The following is a 20008-nucleotide window of genomic DNA, read 5'->3' on the forward strand; positions in this document are numbered from 1 at the left end:
AAAATAATGCATATGTAGAACAATGAAAATCTTAAAAATCAATTTGCACAGGCAAAATCCAGCTACCTGGATTAGCTCCATCCGTAAATCAAAAATATTTCAGAAACAAGACCAAATTAAGCCATCTTTTTTATAATCCTTAAAATGGGCACAATGTGAATCAAGCTTTCAGCAAGCATTCAAAACTGTCCTGAACGGAAATAGCTCCTTCAGTATTCTCATAACAATTCACCTGCAGTAAGTCAGAACCCAAACTTTGTGGAGTAAGAAATTTAAAGCAAACAAACCTGTGGTCATCACATCATACTCTCACATGACACCTCCTGTGTTGGCAGGATTTAATGTTGTTAAAGTTATCCTTGTTTAAAAAAAAAATAATAATTCTCAAGTAGATATGTTCCAGTGCGAGGCTTGTTCAGTATTTGGGCCCTTTTTCCAGCACAGTGGAAAACATGAGAAGTCATCTGAATAAGGATTTAGGATCTGGGACCTAATTCGTGGGGCTTTCTTCAGTTCCCGTGAGCCTACAGGCAAACACAACAACAGCAGCAGCCAAAAAAACCATGCTAGAAACAGTGAGGAGTGGGTGGGAGGAAATAACACCATTCTGTCCCTTACATTTCAGAAGTATTTCTTTCAGCTATTTTGGTATTCACCCGACTGTCCAACTACAATATCGAATTTTCTATTTAGCAAACTTTTCTTAGACCCTAGAACGTGGTGCTTTTATTGTGGTGCCCGCCTCCTTAACCCGAGCAAGCCATCCATCCCACGCTATTACACCTCTCAGGCGTTCTTCCAGCTAACCCCCCCGTCGATAAAACGGAGATGCCCGCGCACCGCGCTGAAGCCACCCCGCAGCGTGTGCACGCTGGCGGCGGCAGCAGCATCGTGTGAACCGGGCAGGAGCCCTCGGGCAGAGGTCTCTCAGCCCAGCTCTCTTCAGACAGCGAACTTCTCCTCCTTTCAGTGCTTCGCTGTAACGTCAGGCAGTACCGTTACACACACAAGCGCAGAGGTCACTCACCAGAGGGATGGGGAAATGCGTTGCGTATTGCAAATGGCGAAGGAGGTCGTAATTGGAGGGAAAAATCAGTTCTCTCAGTCTTTCCCTCTTGACGGACTTCTCGCTGGTAACTGAAATTCTTCTGTCTAAAGAAGAGCTCACATTCTCGCAAGACTCCCCAGGCATCGGAGAAAAAATCTAAGTCATGTAAAACAAACATTTAAGGTAAGTATAACCTCTAGCTTTCGAAATTCAGCAATTGCATTCAGAGATACAATTTTGTTCTTGTTTACAGTTACTTTTTAAACACCTGAGGTTCTTCAAAGATAGACAAAGCGAGGGCAATCATAATCAAGTCTGAAATTTAAGATACATATATACATTATCTCTCTATGCATATCTCCATTATTATTAGACAAGTTTTAAACTAGCGATATTCAGTCAGGGAAAAAAGCACTACGATTCAGAGCAATCTCCACACTTCTTATGCTGCTGTGACACAGAAACCACAACGAGATATTCCAGTGATTGAGGGAAAACAGTGAAAAGGGTGAAGTGGGAGGTGACAAGAGACGTTGTAGACAGGCATGGATATGCTTGAAACCACTAATATGACAGATGTCAGGTAGAAACACGGGTCCCAATATCCTGCAAGTGGATCTGCGCTGATAGCTCCGGGCACAGGATCCCATGCAGAAAGAGGACCAGCCCAAAGGAAGAAAATATGAGATTCAAGAGCAATGCAGAATCAGGCTAACAGTAAGGAAAAAGAGTGGGGGAAACAGATTTGGAAGACAGAGCCAAAACATAGAGCAGTCACTTGAAAAACAAATGGTATCAATGGGGCTCCTCGATGTCAAAGAAGTGGGTAGCGCTGCATATTTATTCGTGCTTAACTCCAATAAGCAGCACTCTGAATGTGCTGAGGGTAAGGGGGAGGGAGGGAAGGAAGGAGAGAGACGCGTGCGTGCGTGTGTGCATGCGGACAACTAGGGGAAGCACAGAAGAGCAGCAAGTTGTCATACAGCAGAGATGCAGAGAAAGGAGATGATGCACTGACACAGAAGACGGCAGGGACTGGATGCCAAAGGACATCGGCTGTTGACGGAGGAAGCAAGGTGGTGCTAGGGGCATGGGGGGACATTCAGCAGCAACAGCAAGCAGCAGACACGGGCATCAAAAGCATGCAGAAAATTGAAAGTTAAACCTACTGGAAATTCCGAACCAAAATCTGCCTTAAAGTCACTCTTGTCTACATCATCAAAAATACTAGCGGTTCCCGAGTCAATGCCCATATGTTCCATAATACTATGATCCTAATAATTACCAGAGAGAAAAACAAGTATCAGTCACACTTTACTGAAGACCCATTTAACTGATCACAGGTAAACCCAAGCACTCCACCTATTTAAGAAAAAAGTATTGATGGTAAGAAGTTTTCAGATACTGACTTTTAAATCTTTACGATAAGACTTAATTTACAGAAGTATTTCTCACGCCTAACTCCACAAAAGCATAGATAAGGGCAGGAGCCAAAGGGGGGAAACAAAACTTTACAGTATATCCCCATAATCAATTCTGCTCCAGGACACCTACAGAACAGGAAGCCGACACTTGCACCTTCCCAAGATTTATTTCCTACTTTGTTGTACCACGAAAGGCAACTTGTAGAAATCCCCTATATTTCAGGGCAAATTTGGCCATGAGACCGATGCAAGAGATATACAAAATAAGTTAAAAAGAAACACAAGAGGATGCTTTAGCTGCCCACAGGCTCCACACGGACCGTGCAGCAGAACAACAGGCTACATCTCATCACACGAGTACAAACGTGGTCCATGGTCTGGAGTTTAAAATTGCCTTCCTCTCGCGCTAGTTTTAGAACAGGTTACGAACTGCTCATCTGGTGGAAGACTCGGGATCGCACCTGGACTGTGCACGTACGAGTTACGAGGTTTGGCTTCACAGCCTTCAGTCGGCGGCTGTGTCACACACAGTGAGCTCCGGATCGCCTGCGAGCAGATTGCCAGGCTGCGCATCGCTCACGCCTGTGCTGTGCCAGCATGTCCCACGCTACAGAGAGGACGTGGGGGTTACTCCAGGCTCCCCACCAACTCCTCCTGCTTAAAGCTCTCCCTTCTCTTCATTGAAGCACATCTGCAAATAAGTTTTCCACTGGTACATTTAGAAGTCGACATTGTGCCTTTCTGTTTGTCCTGAGTTACTTAGATCACCAGACAACTGTCAGTTCAGCATATTCGCATTAAAACGTCAATATTCACAGCTATATACACAAGAATGAAGCTAATGGATTGGTCTTCTCAAAGAAAGAGAAAGAGACAAGGAGACACAGATTAAAAAACTTCGTATCTCATATCTGAAATACTAATACTTTGGTGAAAATCTACATTTAACAAAACAAAAGTACCAAACGTCAGAGCAATAGCATGAAGTGTTACCTCCAGTTTCACATCATGATCCTTAGAATAGTGTTCATCCACAGTTTCCCCATTAGGTGAACGTGGTCTAGTAGTTGCAGTGATTGACAAGTCTCCACGTGATATTAAAGTGCACATGTATGCATCGTGGGAGAAAACATCGTGCCGAGTGAACTCAGAAAAAAGCAGCACCAAATTCACAAACTCTGTTTTCTCATGGTCACTATTTGGGTCAGCTACCCAAAAGAAAAAAAAAAAAAAGTTAGACTGTACTTTCAACTTATAAATATTTGGGTTTCAACTATCCAAATTGCAAACCCCAGCAAATTAATTTTAAAGGCCTACTGAAAATGTCTCAGGCATCCTGCACAGGTTTCTCTTTGTCTCCACAGAACAAACCACATCCCATCTAACTTGCATGCTTTCAACTTTGCTATCAGCTCCAGACACGGGACAGACTTCAGACAGGAGTGGATTCCAGAGCATCCTACCTCACACACATCTGCCCCAGACGGTTACGTGTGTGTCAGCAGTCAAGTACAATGTTCAAATACTTCTAAAAATTAAGAAGAGAGGGGAAGAGGGCAAGGACATTCCTTGGTGAAGAAAAATTAAAGCTGAAGCTTTGGATTATAACAGACCACCCAGCAGTTGTCCTTTCTTCCCAAATTATATTACTGTAGTAAATGTTACTGTCTTACCTATAGTACTTTTGTGTTCATAACAGAAAACCTTTTAAAATATTTTCAAAGAACTCAAGATCCCTGCATGCCAGGCCTCCAAGATGTAAAAGCAATTAATTTTATTAAAGCTTGATAGTACGGCGTATTTTATCTATTGAACATGCTCATACACATCAGGAAAAAGTTTAAAATAAATGCATGTTATTTTGCCAGTGTCAAAGCAAAGCCTAGAGAAATACAACATATAAAATTTTGTTATTAATTTCTCATTTCTCACAGCTATATTTAATTTGACTTGTTCTGTACCACAGAAATGTCTGCAACATTGCAGTTAACAGAAAATAGCTTTATACCATGCCAACTCTATTGGGCAACAAAACCTGCAGCTACAGAACCACCAAATCTGAATAATCAACATTTATTTAAAAGCAAATTATGCTTTACAAGTTCAAATTAGTTCAATATACAACACTATTCCTATTTAGAAATTCTGATTACACTGCAGCACAGAAGCTGTAACAGTAAGCCCAAGAGCACACCAGCTCAGGGTCAGAACCCTCCTCTGCAGCCCCCAGGTCCCGCTGATCCGGAGCTGCCCACCGTGACTCACCCCTCAAAAGCAAGGCTGGACGGTATGTGGAGGAGCATCGTAAAACACGCACCTGTAGACCAGGCGATCTGCCCTCCTTCAAAATATAGCAGTTACATGCTTTTCGTTTTTGGAGACACAGAAGCTCAACCACCATAGAATACCGCAAAACTTGTCCAATGCTCGAAAATACCAAAGAATATTTCAAGCAAGGAAAACATTCCCCAGCTGCTCTCCCTACTCTGCCTCGCAGAGCTACCCGGGTGAAGAAGGACGATACTGCATTTGAAACAAACACACCAGAAACACAAGTCTGAATAACACAAATAGTTTGGATGGTTTATTAAAACCAGGGTCACCACTGGCACGAAAATAGAGCACTACCAATACCTCAAGGTCTGTAACAAATTTTTAAGAGGTTTCTCCTTTTTCAGATGTTGATAGTTTTCAGTATCATGTTTCAAACCACTTAAAACCCCGTTTACTTTAAGGGCACTAGGGGGAAGGAAAAAAAAAAAAAAAAAAAAAAAATACAACCAAACGACCTAACTAGCAGTACTCAAGATACCAGAAACACAGGCTACAGTATCAGGCAGTTTTATTAGACCAAGACGTTTCATAGAGCAACCTACCATGAACAAAGATCCTTTTTTCAATCCACCTATTTGTCAGCTAACAGCTTTTGACTTTAACACTTGCGTGTAATTTCCAAGTCAGTCACTTCGAATGTGGATGTGTCAAAAAGACCAAGTGTTTGATGTTAAATATGCATAGAGTGCAAGTAATTTCCCCAAATCTCTTACAGCTTAAACAGAAATAAACATAGTTTCTGCCAATTTTCCTTTTGTGAAAAGAAAGAAATAAAAATCACAGAAAGATCCTATAACAAGGCAGAAGACTTAAAAAAAAAAAGTGCATATGAAAATAGAGCAGGTAATCATGGAAACTGTGAAACACCCACTACAGTAAAACAGTAACTTCAGCTACCAGACAGTGGACCAGTTGCTTCTGACCTACTTTGGAATATAAATTAGTTAATACTCACATAATGAGGGAGCTTGTGTATCTAAAAACCTTAGCAGGACATTCTGAAAAACAGGAAGACTGGAACCTGTCAAGGAGGCTGAAGACAGAGATTCCTTTTCATCTATGACTTCAGATTCACCACATCTCTGCACAGTTGAATAAATAAAAAAAAGCATGTATCTACACACAAATGCATATAATATTCCCACAATTTGTATCTGGGGCAACTATACATGTGATTGTTTCCTACCTCTTCATAAAATCCAGACTTGCTCTAGAACGATAGGTTTTTCCCATTACCTAGTTTGGTTATTTCTAAGGTGTTTTATTTAATCACTTTGGATTACTTATTGAAAAGGAATGCCTGAGACATGTAACATCATCTGCAACGACACGGTTTCATATAAAAGCAAAAATTTAAGATACAGAACTTCCAGGACCGACGTGAATACAAAAGGTAACTCCTCTTGTTTGTGTAAATTACACTAAATATAATAATAACCAGGACAAACATCTCTGCTTTGAGTGGATTTGGGTGTGAGTGAGGCAGAAAAAAATACAGTAAGCTCCCTTCCCCCTACTTAATGGTTTGTGGAGAGGCTTTGGAAAGTGAAAGCCTTTTTGCACCTCACGCTGTCTGTACATCTGTCTGGACAAATGCGCTTCTGCAAGTGCTCTCATCTGTCTGTCCCCACACCCAGGCTGAACAGACGTCACACATCACCCTTCTGGGGACCTCTTTTCTAGGAAAAAAAAAACCAACAAAAAACCCAAAACCGTACCCTAAATGGAACACCCATCCGGTAAAAACTGCCTGCCAGCACTGCACGGGTGAGGCCGAGGCGGCGGTGCTCCGGACTGCGGGGAGTACCACTGGTCCAGAACGCTGCAGCAAGGCTGCAGTGAGCAAACACACTGCCTCTCTTTAATCCTCACTACAGAGCAGATCTAGTATTACTGAAGTTTCAAGGAGAAGTGTCAGCTTCTGCAAGCTGGAGTAGGATCATATGCCACAACAGACAGACAACAGTTTACATCAAAGATGTCACTACAGCATCCTGCTTCTCCCGTGAAACGTTTCATTTCCCCTGAAAACAAAGGAGTTCTACAGCATGCAAGATTTAAAGTTACACTCAAATTTTGCCTCAAAACAGATCTTAGTTTGGGAACCTTCCCAGAGTCCCCCACCAGCTGAACAGCCCTGCCCCACCGGTCAGACCCACATCCTTCTTTTTAAGGGACTCCAGTTACTGTGGCACCCCTTTATTTGGACAAGTAGTTCACAGAAGTAAAACACTTCAAACAGACAGACATAAATCAGCTAACATAAACAGTTCTGAGTTAGGCTGCAATTTCATCTTATTTTAAATAGAAGGCTTTTTTGTTTTATCTAGAATTTATAAACTGTAAATTGATGACAAAAATCCCCAGTGCTCCAAATGCCATCAAACTTATTTGTTTTGTAATGAGTAGAGATTAAAGTGATACTCCCTTAGAAATACCTTACTTTTTAAGCATACTGTTCACACTATTCTGGAAATATAAAAAAAAAAAACTTACTTCTGCTTCAATTTCTGCTTGCCTCTTCTCCAGAAGTTTGGCTACAGCCATGGCCCTGTGCTTACCAGACCTTTTACAGCTCACAGCCCATTCGCAAAGCAGCATAACCACAGCTTCATCATTTGGGGCTACCTGTTCAGTGCAAGAATAAAGACAGAAAACCATTTCACCCACACAGCCAACAGGCTTATTTCTGAGCAAACAGCTTGCAGCAACCAATGTTCCGGGGGATGAAGAGAAAAAGCTGGGGTTTGTTCTTTAGTACTGACAGATGCACACGTTTGCTTTATTCATAGTGTTTTCTAATGAAATATAATCTGGAAGCCAAAGAGGGAAATCTCAGTCTTCACACTGCTGACAGTCAAATCGAAAGTTTCCTTTATCATAATGTTGCTTCACAAAAACAGAAAAGGGTGATCTGCTTCATGAGCAAGAGAAACCGGTAAAGCGTATCGTAAGAGCCTCTCAACCCAATCAACCACACAGAATTTACACTTTCCTTACATTAATTCTTCTAATTAACCTCCTTCGTCTGTTTCCAGACCACTGCCTGCATCCCCACTGAGGCATTAAAAAAAAAAAACAGAACAAAAAAACCCCTAAGCTCTAAGATGTATCTATCAGATATCCAAGGTCAAAAAACTCCCAAAAAGCTCAATGTCTTTGAGCTAACATTTTTAAGAAACAGTACATGTCTTTAGAAAATCCTTATTTACAGAATAGCAATGGGATATAGGATGCTTATACCTATTGAGTGTTCATCCAACCACCGTTTCCACTAATCACCCACATTTTGGAAGTATTTTTTTCTTGTGTGCTACTGAACTGGATGTGCCAAACTTCCTCACTCCTGCCCAAGCTGGCTACCATCCCTGAACACCTAAACATAAGACTGACCTGCAAATCAAGCAGGTGGGATTTTAATTCTTTCCCCAAGATTAGTGGAAACTACACTTACAAGTAAACATTAGAAGGGCTAGTCTCAAGCACGGCACCCTCAGAAAGTGAATACTTTTTTCGGAGTGATCAGGAATTAGAGAGCCACAAGCATGAAAGTTACTGCTTCAAAGCTAGCCCAAACGTCCTCCTCAAAAAATACAAAAAAACAACAGCATGCTAAACAAGGCTGGTGTGTACGTGCACACACATCACACAGAGAAGTTTCCTGTAAATACGCTTCAACAGGCGAGCAAGAGATACTAAATGACTAGGGGTGCGGGGAGCGGAGGGAAGAGGGGAAAATGCTTTCCTCTTACCCAAATAAAGTGCCATGGTAACCGTCACCACTGTTGTGGTTAGATGCAGTCAGTAACAGTATGGATACTGTGTATTTTTGAAGGCAGCGCAGAACACCTGAAAGAGCCCGATCTTCACACTGACTTCTTTCCCATTCTGGTAACGAGAAACCACGCCAACAAAAAACCCCAAGCGCTTCTGTGTCTGAAGCGGGAGACACCAACTCGTTGCTCGGGCCAAGCGCGTCAGGCCCTCCACTCCCCGAAGCTGCGCCCGCGCTGTACCGCATCCTGCGGCATCCCAGGGACGGCAACGCGGGACCCCTCTCGCCCTCTCTCCTACGGGGAACGGCACCTCTCGCAGAGCGGCCGAGCAGCTCATCTTCTCAAGCAAGAGGCAAGTGATGCTCCTACAACTGAATCCCTTCAGAAAAGTAAAGGAGGAAAGCCTTGGAGAGGTGAGACAATGGGGCACTAATGTCCGAGGTCAGAGCTCACTGTGCTGGGGCAAACACCGAGAGGGAAATCCTGGCAAGAGACATTTAGAGGAAGACTTACATGGGGTACTTCTGAAGGAAAAAATGGTTATAAAAGTGTTCGTACATGCTTTTGTTCTGGCCTAAGGAAAAGGGTTCTTTTGGGAAGCATCGAATCGTAGAAGATGAAAGCCAATTTTTTGGCTTTCAATTACTTTCCACTGGAGAAAAACGAGGGTGCTTTTCTTCCAAGGAATACGCACACTGTACAGGCACTGCCAGCACGCAGACAGGCGCTGGGGTACACGTATGCATGTGCACATCTACAAAGATTTGCTTCAGACACGGCCTGAGATAGTAAGCCAAGAACATCAGCCTGTTACTTAACTGTCCTCAGAGCTACGCTCAGCTACACGTAGCACCGAAAAGCAAAACCACCAAAGCCTGCAGTCGGGGAGCTGACCACTTCCACTGCTGCTGCTCCCACTGCGCAAGGGAACGGATGTTTAAGCCTTATGGGAAATGTGACAACAGCCCAAAGTATAACCCCGGTCACCATACCAAGAACAAAATTCAAACCAAATTTCATGTGCCCGTGGTTTTGGAGTCCTAGGGAGTACCACAGGCAACTTTGGGCCTCTGCCGCTTACCTGTGACTCCTGCGAACGCAGGACTCGGCAGGGCTCAGCTCGCCGCCGCCGCCGAGCCCTCCGGTCCCCGCCGGCCATCGCTCCGTCGGGTGAAACGGGAGCGCTGTGCCCCAGCGAGCGAGCCCGCGGGACAGGCGCGGGGGGGAGGCAGGTCGTACGAGACCCACCGACCCGAGGGTGGGCTCCCACGGCCGACCGAGCCGCCGCGGCCCCGCGCTACAAAGCCACGTGCCAGAAGGCCATGAGCATTCATTATCGGACGCGCTGCCTGCGCTTACGTGTTGTAATTAACGGGGTAACTCGTGTGAATTGCACGCCCAGCTGTCTATGATCAAGGGCTAAGGCTTATTTACCCAAGCACACTTCTTTCCTGTTTGGTTGGTTGTTTTACAGTCTTTCACGAAGCTCATTGAGAATGAGTGCAGTGGAAACTAAGTAACATCGTGATCAACAGCAAATTGCACCTTCAGAGTTTTAGGTATTAAGCCAGGAACAGCCTCTGTCTTTTTTTTTTTTTTTGAAACTAAAGATTGCATAAATGACTTATTTGACAGCCCAAAGAAAACAGAAACCCAGGGCAAGCTGACCTTTTCCTGTTAAAGCAGTTATTTCAAGAAATGCTGTGAATTCTTACTTTCAAACAGCACTTCCACGCATAGCTCTGTATTAACATTCTCTTAACAAAAAGGATAAACAAAGCACAGACATTTGTGCAACTCATGAGAAAGTAACATGAAATTATCCTGGTCAGGACCACACTGAGATCTACATAAATTAACTACAGATTAATTCCTCGTCTGTTCTACCTGAACTTCAGGAGATTTCACGGAATGATTGATCAGCTTCAAGCAGCTTATTTTCAAGGGACAATCTGGTTTTTTCAGGTGGGGGTGGTGGAGGTGGTGTTAAACAACTAGAAAGAGACAGCTCTACAATTAAGAAAATGCAGACAGTTAATTCTGTTCGTAAACGAATCATCTGCTAACACTGATATTAGTGCAAAAATATAAGTCCCCAATTCTATGCCTATAAAAAGTAAAACTACATTTTCAGAGATGTAGAATCCAACATCACAACAAATCAAACACCTAGAAGTGATTATGCACCTTAAAAATCTCAGTGTTGATTCTGCAGTTTCACATATATGCGGACTATAACCTCTTTTGAAGGGAAAAAAGCCCACAATAAATACTTGAAATATCAAGGTGTTTATCCATCTAAGAATTTCAACCGCACCACTATTAAGTGCCCAAAAACAGTGAGCTTGGTTCTCAGGAACTGACACACGCAGCAACTTAAAAAAAAAAAAGTTATCTGAGTGCAGGTAATTATTTGAACCCTCTGATGCAGCCTTTTGCTGGGCAAGCCGGCATCACCAGAGCCATTCCCATACACTGGGCTCTTGCGACACGGGGCCCTGCAGCACCTGAGAAAAGTTAGGTTGAAATGCTTAACCATCAAATACTTTATTTTGCTTTTGACTGAAAAGAACAAATACGTTTGAAAGCTGTATCTAGTCCCTGCAACATGAACAATTACCCAAAACCCCTGCAGCGCGTAGGTCTCTACAGCAGGACATGGGCAGCGGGAGCCTACGCTCACAGACCCACACCTCATCTGCAGAGCCGCAAACTGGAAAACGAGTTAGCACTGAGCGCTTGCTGCTCTGGTGAGCGTGGATAAGGGCGTGCTGCTCCTCGGAGCCGGCGCGGCAGCCCGTGCCAGCGGTAACACCGACGGGCGAGCTCCGGCTCCCTGCTGCAGGCTGCACGACTTCCTCCCGATGCTGCCTCCCGATAGCGGTACCTCACCGTTTCCTCCCTTCCGACACCGTGTTTACTTAAACGCGATTAAGTAACGCCTCTCAGAATAATCAGGTTCCGGATTTGTCTCATTTGGGATCCTGCATCTGCAGGCGGTCTGGCCTGGAAAAGCACGGACCACGTTTCAGAGGGGCTCAAACCACGCCTTGAAAAGCAGCGTTAAGGTCGCATTTGTACCCGTAAAATTCCAAGGGTGGGAAAACAAACAGATGAGTTCACACGTTACTTAATGACCCCGTTTTGTAGGGAAGACAAGATGTCAGGCGCTGAGGCAGGGAACAGGCATGGCTAGGCAGGAACTGCAACTCCCTCGGGCTGGGGGATGCTCTCGCACAGACAAGACCCTTCCTCGAGATTCCCAAACCTTCCACAGGTCCTAACGAGAGAAAAACACTTCAGAGTGGCACTGAATGGGAGAGGTTATCTACACCAGGCAACACACACCTTCGAAGCAAGATTTCAAGTTTAGACAACTCGCTCACAACATTTATCATTTTGCCATGACCCAAAAAAGCTGTAACCTTCTGAAAGCCACCAGTCAGACCCTTTCAGAGAAAAACCAAAGGCCTCATTTCCACCAATTTACAACTAGAGCAGAAGGTGGATGAAGAAAAGAGAAGAGTTGTCGTTGTTTTTTGTTTGTTTTTTTTTTAAACAAAAATCAAAAGGACCACAATTAGAAACACAGGAAAGGATTAAAAGGAAAGTATTAAATGTTACCATTCCTGATAGGTGTGGAGATAGGAAGCCTAAAGTACTATTAAACCTCTGCTTTCCATAACTCTCAGCCCTTTTCCCGCTAGTCCTTGCTTTTATTATTTAATTAAAATTTGCTGCTGAGGAACTGGTTTGACTTTGCGCTAGCTAAGGCCACCGCTGAGGCACCGGACTGCAGCAGTTACCTTTTTGTGGGGGAGGCAGGAACAGCAGGGCGTAACACCCAGCAGCTCAAATCGCTAAGCAGAAGGAAACCCCAACCTCACCAAAACCTCTCCGGAGAGCAGCCAGGTGTGTGACTCAGTGGTGCCGGGAATGCCCGTGCCATTTGCCACCGCCGCCCGCTGGGCTGTCGCGTACCCCGAGGAGCCGCCGCCAGCCTGGCGGATCACCCTCCCCGCGCTCGGAGCCGCTTACGGGAACTCGCCGCCTCTCACGCCACCGCGACGCCTTTCGAGGGGGAGAGGTGGACGGTACCCGAAAAACCTTTCCTCCTGCCCCGAGACACGCTGCTGCTTCTTGGGCTAAAAGGGTTAGAAAAATGGCTTGTAGCAGGTGTGCTCTTAGGCAGGTCGTAGATGCCTGCGGAGGATATAAAGGAGATACTTCGTATATACACAGAGGGGGGGTGTATATATATATTTATATGCATATTTATATGGCTAGTCCTGTTCCTTTCAAAACAGGAAGATAATGTATTCAATCAAATCATTCAACAAATCTGAGCAGGTGCTTTTCACAAGTCAAGTCTGTGTCACAGGAAGCCAGTCTGTCCTTCAATCATGAAGAAGGTTAACAAAAAAACAACAATGACGAAAAATCCAATTGCTTCCTAGTGTGATAGGATTCAGTCTCAAAACACAGAGCTGCTTTAGTTCTAATATTGTAGAATTTTATCATTTAAGAACATTCCCTTTAAATACTAAGCTTTTTTTTTTTTAAAGGTAGAGTATCTAAACTCCAAGTCTACTTTTTAAGAAGGCAAGAAAGGGTTTTCAGAAGCTGTATTTTTATCAAAAGAGACAAAGAAGGGGTACAATACAGCGACATTTGTTAGTACAACCCACCTTGCTAAAGGGAACAAGAGCCAGGAACAAGAGCACTATTAGATTTTTGTAGGAAGAAAAATGGGCCTGTGCCATCCACAAATGCCTGGCTCAGAATCCCAAATCCATCCAAATTAGCCCCACTCACAGAAAGTCAGGACAGCTCATTCCATTTGAAAACACATCTGCATATCTGCCACAAAGGAGCTCTCAAGGTGCACTCCTCTCTGTGGAAACATTGTCCTCAAAAGTCTGGGTTTTTTAAATCAACTAAATGCACTGACACTGGCAGTGCAGACTAAAATACAGAATATGAGGAAATGCCTCTGACTGCAACCCAAGAGGGACAAAATCGTTACAGGACAGTAGGCAAGCTCTACCTACACACTGCAGCGCTAAAAACAGCTCGAAGACAAACCTTTTTATTGGAGTACAATTTGCATATTTGCTTTAAATTATGAGACCATGTTCAACAAAATATTAATCACTGCTTTGAAGTTGTCTAATATAAAAAGAGAAAACAATTTGTGTGTTCTTTTTAAGGACCCCATCAGTTAAGTCACGGAATAAATTTCTCCCTTCCAGAGAGATTTTGTACTTTAACTCCCTCAGACACGTAGGTGTGCAGGAATCTGATGTTGGATTTACTGAAATAATAAAGGGTGAAAATACCCACACAAACAAGCTTTAGATAACTAAGCAATTCGAGCAACTGAACTAATGCTAACTGCATTATTAAAAATATTACAAGAATGCTCAGAATATGCTCTATTTTCTCAGTACTTGTGGAAATAGACTCTGATTCTGCAGATATTTCAGTCCATTTTAGTTTGCTCACCTTGTCTCTCTTACCCTCATGCATCCTAAAGTACTATGTAAAGGACCTGAATCTGAGTAACAAACTGTTAAATTGTAGCTTACTAACTAAAAAGGCATCATTAGACCTCCTTTCCCACAGACACAGCGGGGTTGGGGTGGGGTTTTTTGTTTGTTTCATTTCCAGCAAAGTGATCTCAGAAAGACAAATATTAACTCTGCATTTGTAACAAGCTCTATTCGTGAGAACCAAGTTCAAAACGGGACTTTTTCACTCCAAAATGAAAAACATCTCTTGGCATCATAAGAATTCAGCTGGACTTCAAAGACAACATGAGAAGCAAGACCTAAATAGAAGTTCAGAGACCTAAACTTTAAAAGCAATCCAAGTGCACAAATATCCATGAAGTTTCAGGATTCTACATAATGATTTCAAGAAATTCAATATCAGTCCTTAAAAATCAAGCATTCTCTCTTTTCATCCATTTACTACTGCATACTAGCTAGAAAATACTGGTATGAAGTTTCACTTACCAGGTATCCCTCCCACTGCTCAGGTGTATTACAAGCTATACTTAACCAAATTGTATTTTTCTACACAGAAGACCGACAAATTAAAAAGTCTCGCCAACCATCCTAAAACAAAACAAATTAAGACAAAAAAAAAATGTCCTTTCTCAATTCCCTTCCTTAGTTGTACCTGTGAAAGACTATGACAGATAATAAAATACAGGTAGACCAAAAGTTAGGTGAGAGTTGAGTGGGTTTAAGCCACAGGAAGATGACAGGTAAACTCAAAGAGGAGTTTTCATAGACATTACGAAAAAGTCGCTATTGCATTCTTTAGCTCACTCTTCTGAGGACTCTATTTTTGCACAAATTGACTCAGGCCTTCAGAGGGAGTGATCTTTAAAACGGGGTAAAGAGGAATCAAAGGTGTTCCAAATCTGGATGCAGTGCAACACAATTTTACTCTAATTTAAAACTGTATGGTAGCAATACAAACTGTTTACTGGATTTATTTATTTAAAGGTACCTCCACAATAACCACCACAGTGGTAATCATTCTGAAGCTGTGCAGAAGAGATGTTTTGAGTCAAGGAAATGTCAAATGTAAAATACCTGCGGCTATAAATAAGGCCAGTAGTTTTCTCTGCAATACCATCTCAAATGAAAGTGAATTTACTGCTTTATGCCACGTCATAGATTTCTAGATTTCAAGTCCTCCTACTCAGCCAAATCTACTGAGAAACTCTGTACAAGTCAGTGAAACAGAATTAGAAATGGAAGGTCCTTTGTGTTACTCACTGTGCACGTGGTCACACTCACAAGGTAGCATCGTTCTTACTGTATTAATTGTGATATTACATTTTTACTGGCTGTCAGACCTTCACACCAAAAGAATTCAACAACTGTTATTATCATGTGGAACTTCATGGATAAAAAGCTGAGCATCTGACAGATGTAGTAAGTGCCACTTTTTGGGTTGCACACAAAGCCTGATGGAAGCCCCGTGCCTGTAAGGCACTACCACACAAGAGCACCCAGGTGGTGATCCATGATTAAGGCTCAGACGAAGCTATTTCTGTGGGATTACACAGGGACCATCACTCTTAAAACACTGCGACAGTCGGCGAGAAACTACAATGCAATTCCTATCTCCCGTTTAAAGTCTGCTTAATAATGCAGCATTTAATAATGCAATCAGTGCTCCTCTATGCTAAGTCTTCTCCAAGTCACTGGAGAAGCGTTGCATTCTCCTCCCACCTCTGTGGCCTCTCTCGAGGTCAAGGATGGAAGGTTTGTTCATTTGGTCAAAACGTGGATTTAACATCACATTTTCTCACGCAGCTTCAAGCGTGCCACCTCTGTCATACGCAACGTGACGCTCAGCATCTGAGCTCTGTTCAATGCCTGCCATCCATCTGCCCCGTACGTCCTACTCAAACTCAATGTGCGGCCGCAGCTCAGCCCCTTGGCTCCAGGTTTTTCTCCGTTTTGCTCTCTCACGTTCTGCCGCCAATGTCACCAGATCCCAGCCTTCAGCACCATTCCTCTGCATCTCCCTGTGGGATGAAAAGCAGCTCTTCTCCCCACAGGGCCCAGGGCACCTGGCCTTTCAGCTAACCTGTCTGCACCTGCCTGCCCTCCCTCATTCCAGCCCCTTCCCCCAAGTCTTACTTTTGCTCTGACACTTGGAAGCCGTGAGTTACGTATTAAAGTTCAATAGTGTGTATAAAAGCAGCATCCGGAGCACGTTTACCCATTTGCGGTCTCTCTCAGAACCTAAGTACTTTTTAAGCAGGAGCCACCTTCCTTCCGCTCCATCACGTGCCCAGTGCTTTGGAGCACCGCTCTCATACCTACTTGCACGGGCATCATTTGCAGTCATCACGGCAACGTTTTGCAGTCCAGCAGGAAAAACGGACGGGAAATAGGATCCAAACATGTCCCAGTCGGGCTCACGTCAAAACAGGGGTAGTAGACAGCTGTCCTTCAAAGTACATTTTGCTTTAAGTAACTATGTCAGCAGGCAGACATCCTAGTGATGGACATCTTTACAAAGTAAAAGTCCTGACAGGCTCACATGCGCTGCCAGCTGAAAACGGACCGTACGCGACCTCGTAACCTACAGCCTTTTCCACCACGAAAAAACAGCCTAAGTTCATTAAGGGGGAAGGAAACGGAGATAAAAAAAGACAAACAGCGCTGCACGTGGCAACACCCTTGCGCGCTGAACCTCGCAGCGCCGGAGCCGACGCGCAGTCACTGCGGGAAGGCGCCGACATCCAGCGGCCGTCTAGCGGCTCCGCAGCCCTTCTCCGGGGCGCGGGGCAGGGAGGTAGGAGGCTAAACACCACTCCGGTAACTCGCGTGTAACTGTGGAAGTTCAGACGTCAAAATGCACAAGTACCATCAATCGGGCATTTGGCATCCCAAGGAAACTTCTTGTCTAGCTGCCAAAAGTTAAGCTCGAGCCAAGCCGCAACTAACAGTCTTGAAAACTCCAGAGGAGGTTAAGAAGCTGCAGATAATTTAAAAGTTTAATTTCACATCAGCTCCAGACCCAGTAAGACTGAAACTTTCAAAGTTTCTTTTTCTCAGAAACAAGTCAGCATCTTCTTTGCTTCTGCTCTGCCTACAGTCTCCTGTGAGTACTGTGCAAACATAGGCACACCGTCACTTACTTATGTTAATGCTTTATTCCTACTCGGCATTCTTCATCTCAGAATAAAATGTTATGCCAATAGAAGATAGGTAGCCCTGCAAATTAACTAGACAAACCTTCATAAAAATGTCTGATACCCGGAACTGGGGAGCACATCTTCAAGAGAGCTGTTTAGGGGCCAAAACAGGCATGTTTTCAAGGCAACCCAACCTCAAGTCATGAAAGTACCATAAAACAAAGACAGTAAGAGCAGACAACCTACAATAAGAACAGAATAATTACCTTATTCTCAAAAGCCCCCCTAACAACACTTCCTTTTGAAACACAAAGAAACGGTTTGTTAGCACAATTGTAGCTGGAAGTCAGAAAAACTTTTTGGAGTACAGACAGGGAGAAGGAAAAAAAGATACAAATACAAATGCAGAACGGCAACAGCACGGAACCACATCATCTGCCCCCAAAAGCAGGTGAAAACAAAAAGCCAACACTCAAACGATAAAGCATATTACACCCTACCCAATTTAAAAATGCAAAAATATTTGTGTGTTGAACTCCTGATTTCATCCAAGCATTAGGGTTAAGAACTTTTAACAACTTCATCTGCCTGCTATAACAGTTCTCCTTCCTCTATTTCTCTCTCATTACCATAATAGTGTATTTGCAACAAAGACAACACTGGCAAGCATTTCACTCTCACCTACCAGTTCTGAGTTTCACATACAGAGTTTGTTGGCAGGTATATCTCTCCGGAAATACCTCTAGAGATGTTATCCCCCCAACAATATATTCTGCTTGTTTATTGCAAAGTCATTAAAATGCTGATTGACAATTATTACACAGTATTTCTGTGCAATAGAGGGTCTTGAATTATGACCTTCAACCACTGAGAACATATAGTCATGAACAAAACACAGGCGTATTCAAAAAACCAAGCCATTTTGCATAAGTTTTTACAACATTAACATGAGCAGCTATGGCAGATTCACTAGTATTTTCCACTTTAAAATTTTACTTCAACAATGTATTATTAAAGCTGTCTACTTCTTTTCCCCATTTTCCAAGGAAATTCAAGACTTTGACATTATACATAGACCCAGTGACATTATCACCTGCACTGCGCACACAAAAAAAAAAAAAAAAGTCAAACGTTAAAGATTTTCATGATCTCTGAAAATGGTTCTAGGAGCACAGGTAAAAATATCAAAAAACATAAGAGGATGTAGTTCTAGATTATTTTACTACACTTCTTAACCTATTAATCTACTACTTTCTACAATAGATATAAAAGTTGTTATCAAACAATAATCCGGAATATTACTTGGCAGCAGCCAAAAAACAAGCCACAAAACCTTGATAGATCATTTCTCCTAAATGAGGTTTACCATACGTAGAACTGAAGAATTCAGTTACAAAAGCAAAAGCTGTTTTCTCCTAATAAACCAAATGTCAAGTAGTAAAGAAAAAATACAGCAAGAAAACACAAAGCTTTTGTCTCAAATATACACATATGCAGAATTCTCATACGTAAAAATAAAATCCATTGTCTACAGATTATGAAGTGAGAGGATAATGTAGCCATTACCTCTTGGTTATCTTTATTCTGATTTGCCCAGAAAATCTTATGATAAAGTGTCTCCATTGAATTGCTGGAATCTGATCTGTCAAAACAATGCCGATCCAACACTTCTAAGGTGTGCAAAACTCGGCTGATGGTCACCCCTAGAGATGAGAGTTAGAGAGGAGGGGGAGAAAAAAAAAAAAAAAGAAAAAAGAAAAAAAATGTTTACACAGGAAGACATGGCATTACATCCATCTGTCAAATCTATTACTAGAATTAATCATGATGCAACAAGATTACACTCAAAGAAGAACAGATGTAAACCCTAAAGCTCCCAACATTTGTTTCATTCCGAGTTGTCTTACCTGCAGTTGATTCTTGGCACTTGTCAAAAGACCACCGCACCTCCACAGCACGACCTCTTTGTTTTATCTGCTGTTCTACTTCATAAATCTTTGCCCGAACCTGTGAAAAAAAAAAAATAGATGCTAATTAGCTAGTGGTGGGAAGTCTCAATTTTCATTTCAAACTTGTGACAGCTTTCTCAGCAGGAGCAAGGTGCCCTATGGTGTTCCACAGCACTCCCTACATTTGGGAACAACAAAATGAAGTACGTTCTGTTCAAATGGTTTTGTCTGTCACGAATCATCTTGTACAATAAAACGTCTTTTCTCACATTCAACCCAGCAAAAGATAACTTTCAGCATGTCTGAATAGTCACATCTCACAATATGGTACGCCAAGCTTCCTCTTATTTGCCATTTTACATCTTAAAGTAATTTCAGTTTAACAACAGAAAACATCTGAATGTAAATAAAATTCCTGGTATTTTCACAAAATCAGTACCTGAATGAAGTACAAAGTAAGGTCATCAAAAACTAGCACAATACTAGTCTTGAAACTAGACCTACAGAAATATCTAAACTTGGCTATAGTCCTAATGATGACAAATCATTATTTGGGATATAAACCAGACCTTAATAATCTGATAATGAAAAAAGCTTACCTGCTGATTAAATGCTGAATTTCCACCTGGCATAGGTAAACTAGATGGAGCAACTTGAAGTAAATCCAGAGGTGAGCCTGGATTAACGTTCTTATTTTCATTTGTGGAATAATTCCACACCAAGGCACTTGGGCAACAAAGAGTTACAGTCTGCAAGCAATAGTACAAAACAGAAGTAATTTCTTTTTCTAAACACATTTGATAGACAAT

At 42.7% G+C, this 20008-nt stretch overlaps 1 protein-coding gene across 7 annotated transcripts in view; it reads right to left on the reverse strand.

The window, feature by feature from the left end:
- The window catches only part of MED12L (mediator complex subunit 12L), a 151276-nt gene that overhangs the window by 112819 nt on the left and 18449 nt on the right, over positions 1–20008 (reverse strand). For 5 of the 7 annotated variants that reach the window (XM_069792971.1, XM_069792973.1, XM_069792970.1 and 2 more), the window contains exons 8-15: positions 19799–19948; positions 19158–19257; positions 18817–18953; positions 7303–7434; positions 5762–5888; positions 3466–3680; positions 2218–2322; positions 1028–1204 (exon numbers count right to left, since the gene is read on the reverse strand). In XM_069792971.1, the coding sequence (XP_069649072.1) occupies positions 1028–1204; positions 2218–2322; positions 3466–3680; positions 5762–5888; positions 7303–7434; positions 18817–18953; positions 19158–19257; positions 19799–19948 (1143 nt within the window). The remainder of the gene's footprint in view (positions 1–1027; positions 1205–2217; positions 2323–3465; positions 3681–5761; positions 5889–7302; positions 7435–18816; positions 18954–19157; positions 19258–19798; positions 19949–20008) is intronic. The other 2 variants (XM_069792976.1, XM_069792975.1) reach the window with 1 other exon arrangement.

This window comes from Haliaeetus albicilla, chromosome 9, assembly GCF_947461875.1.
Source record: "Haliaeetus albicilla chromosome 9, bHalAlb1.1, whole genome shotgun sequence".
Taxonomy (NCBI): domain Eukaryota; kingdom Metazoa; phylum Chordata; class Aves; order Accipitriformes; family Accipitridae; genus Haliaeetus; species Haliaeetus albicilla.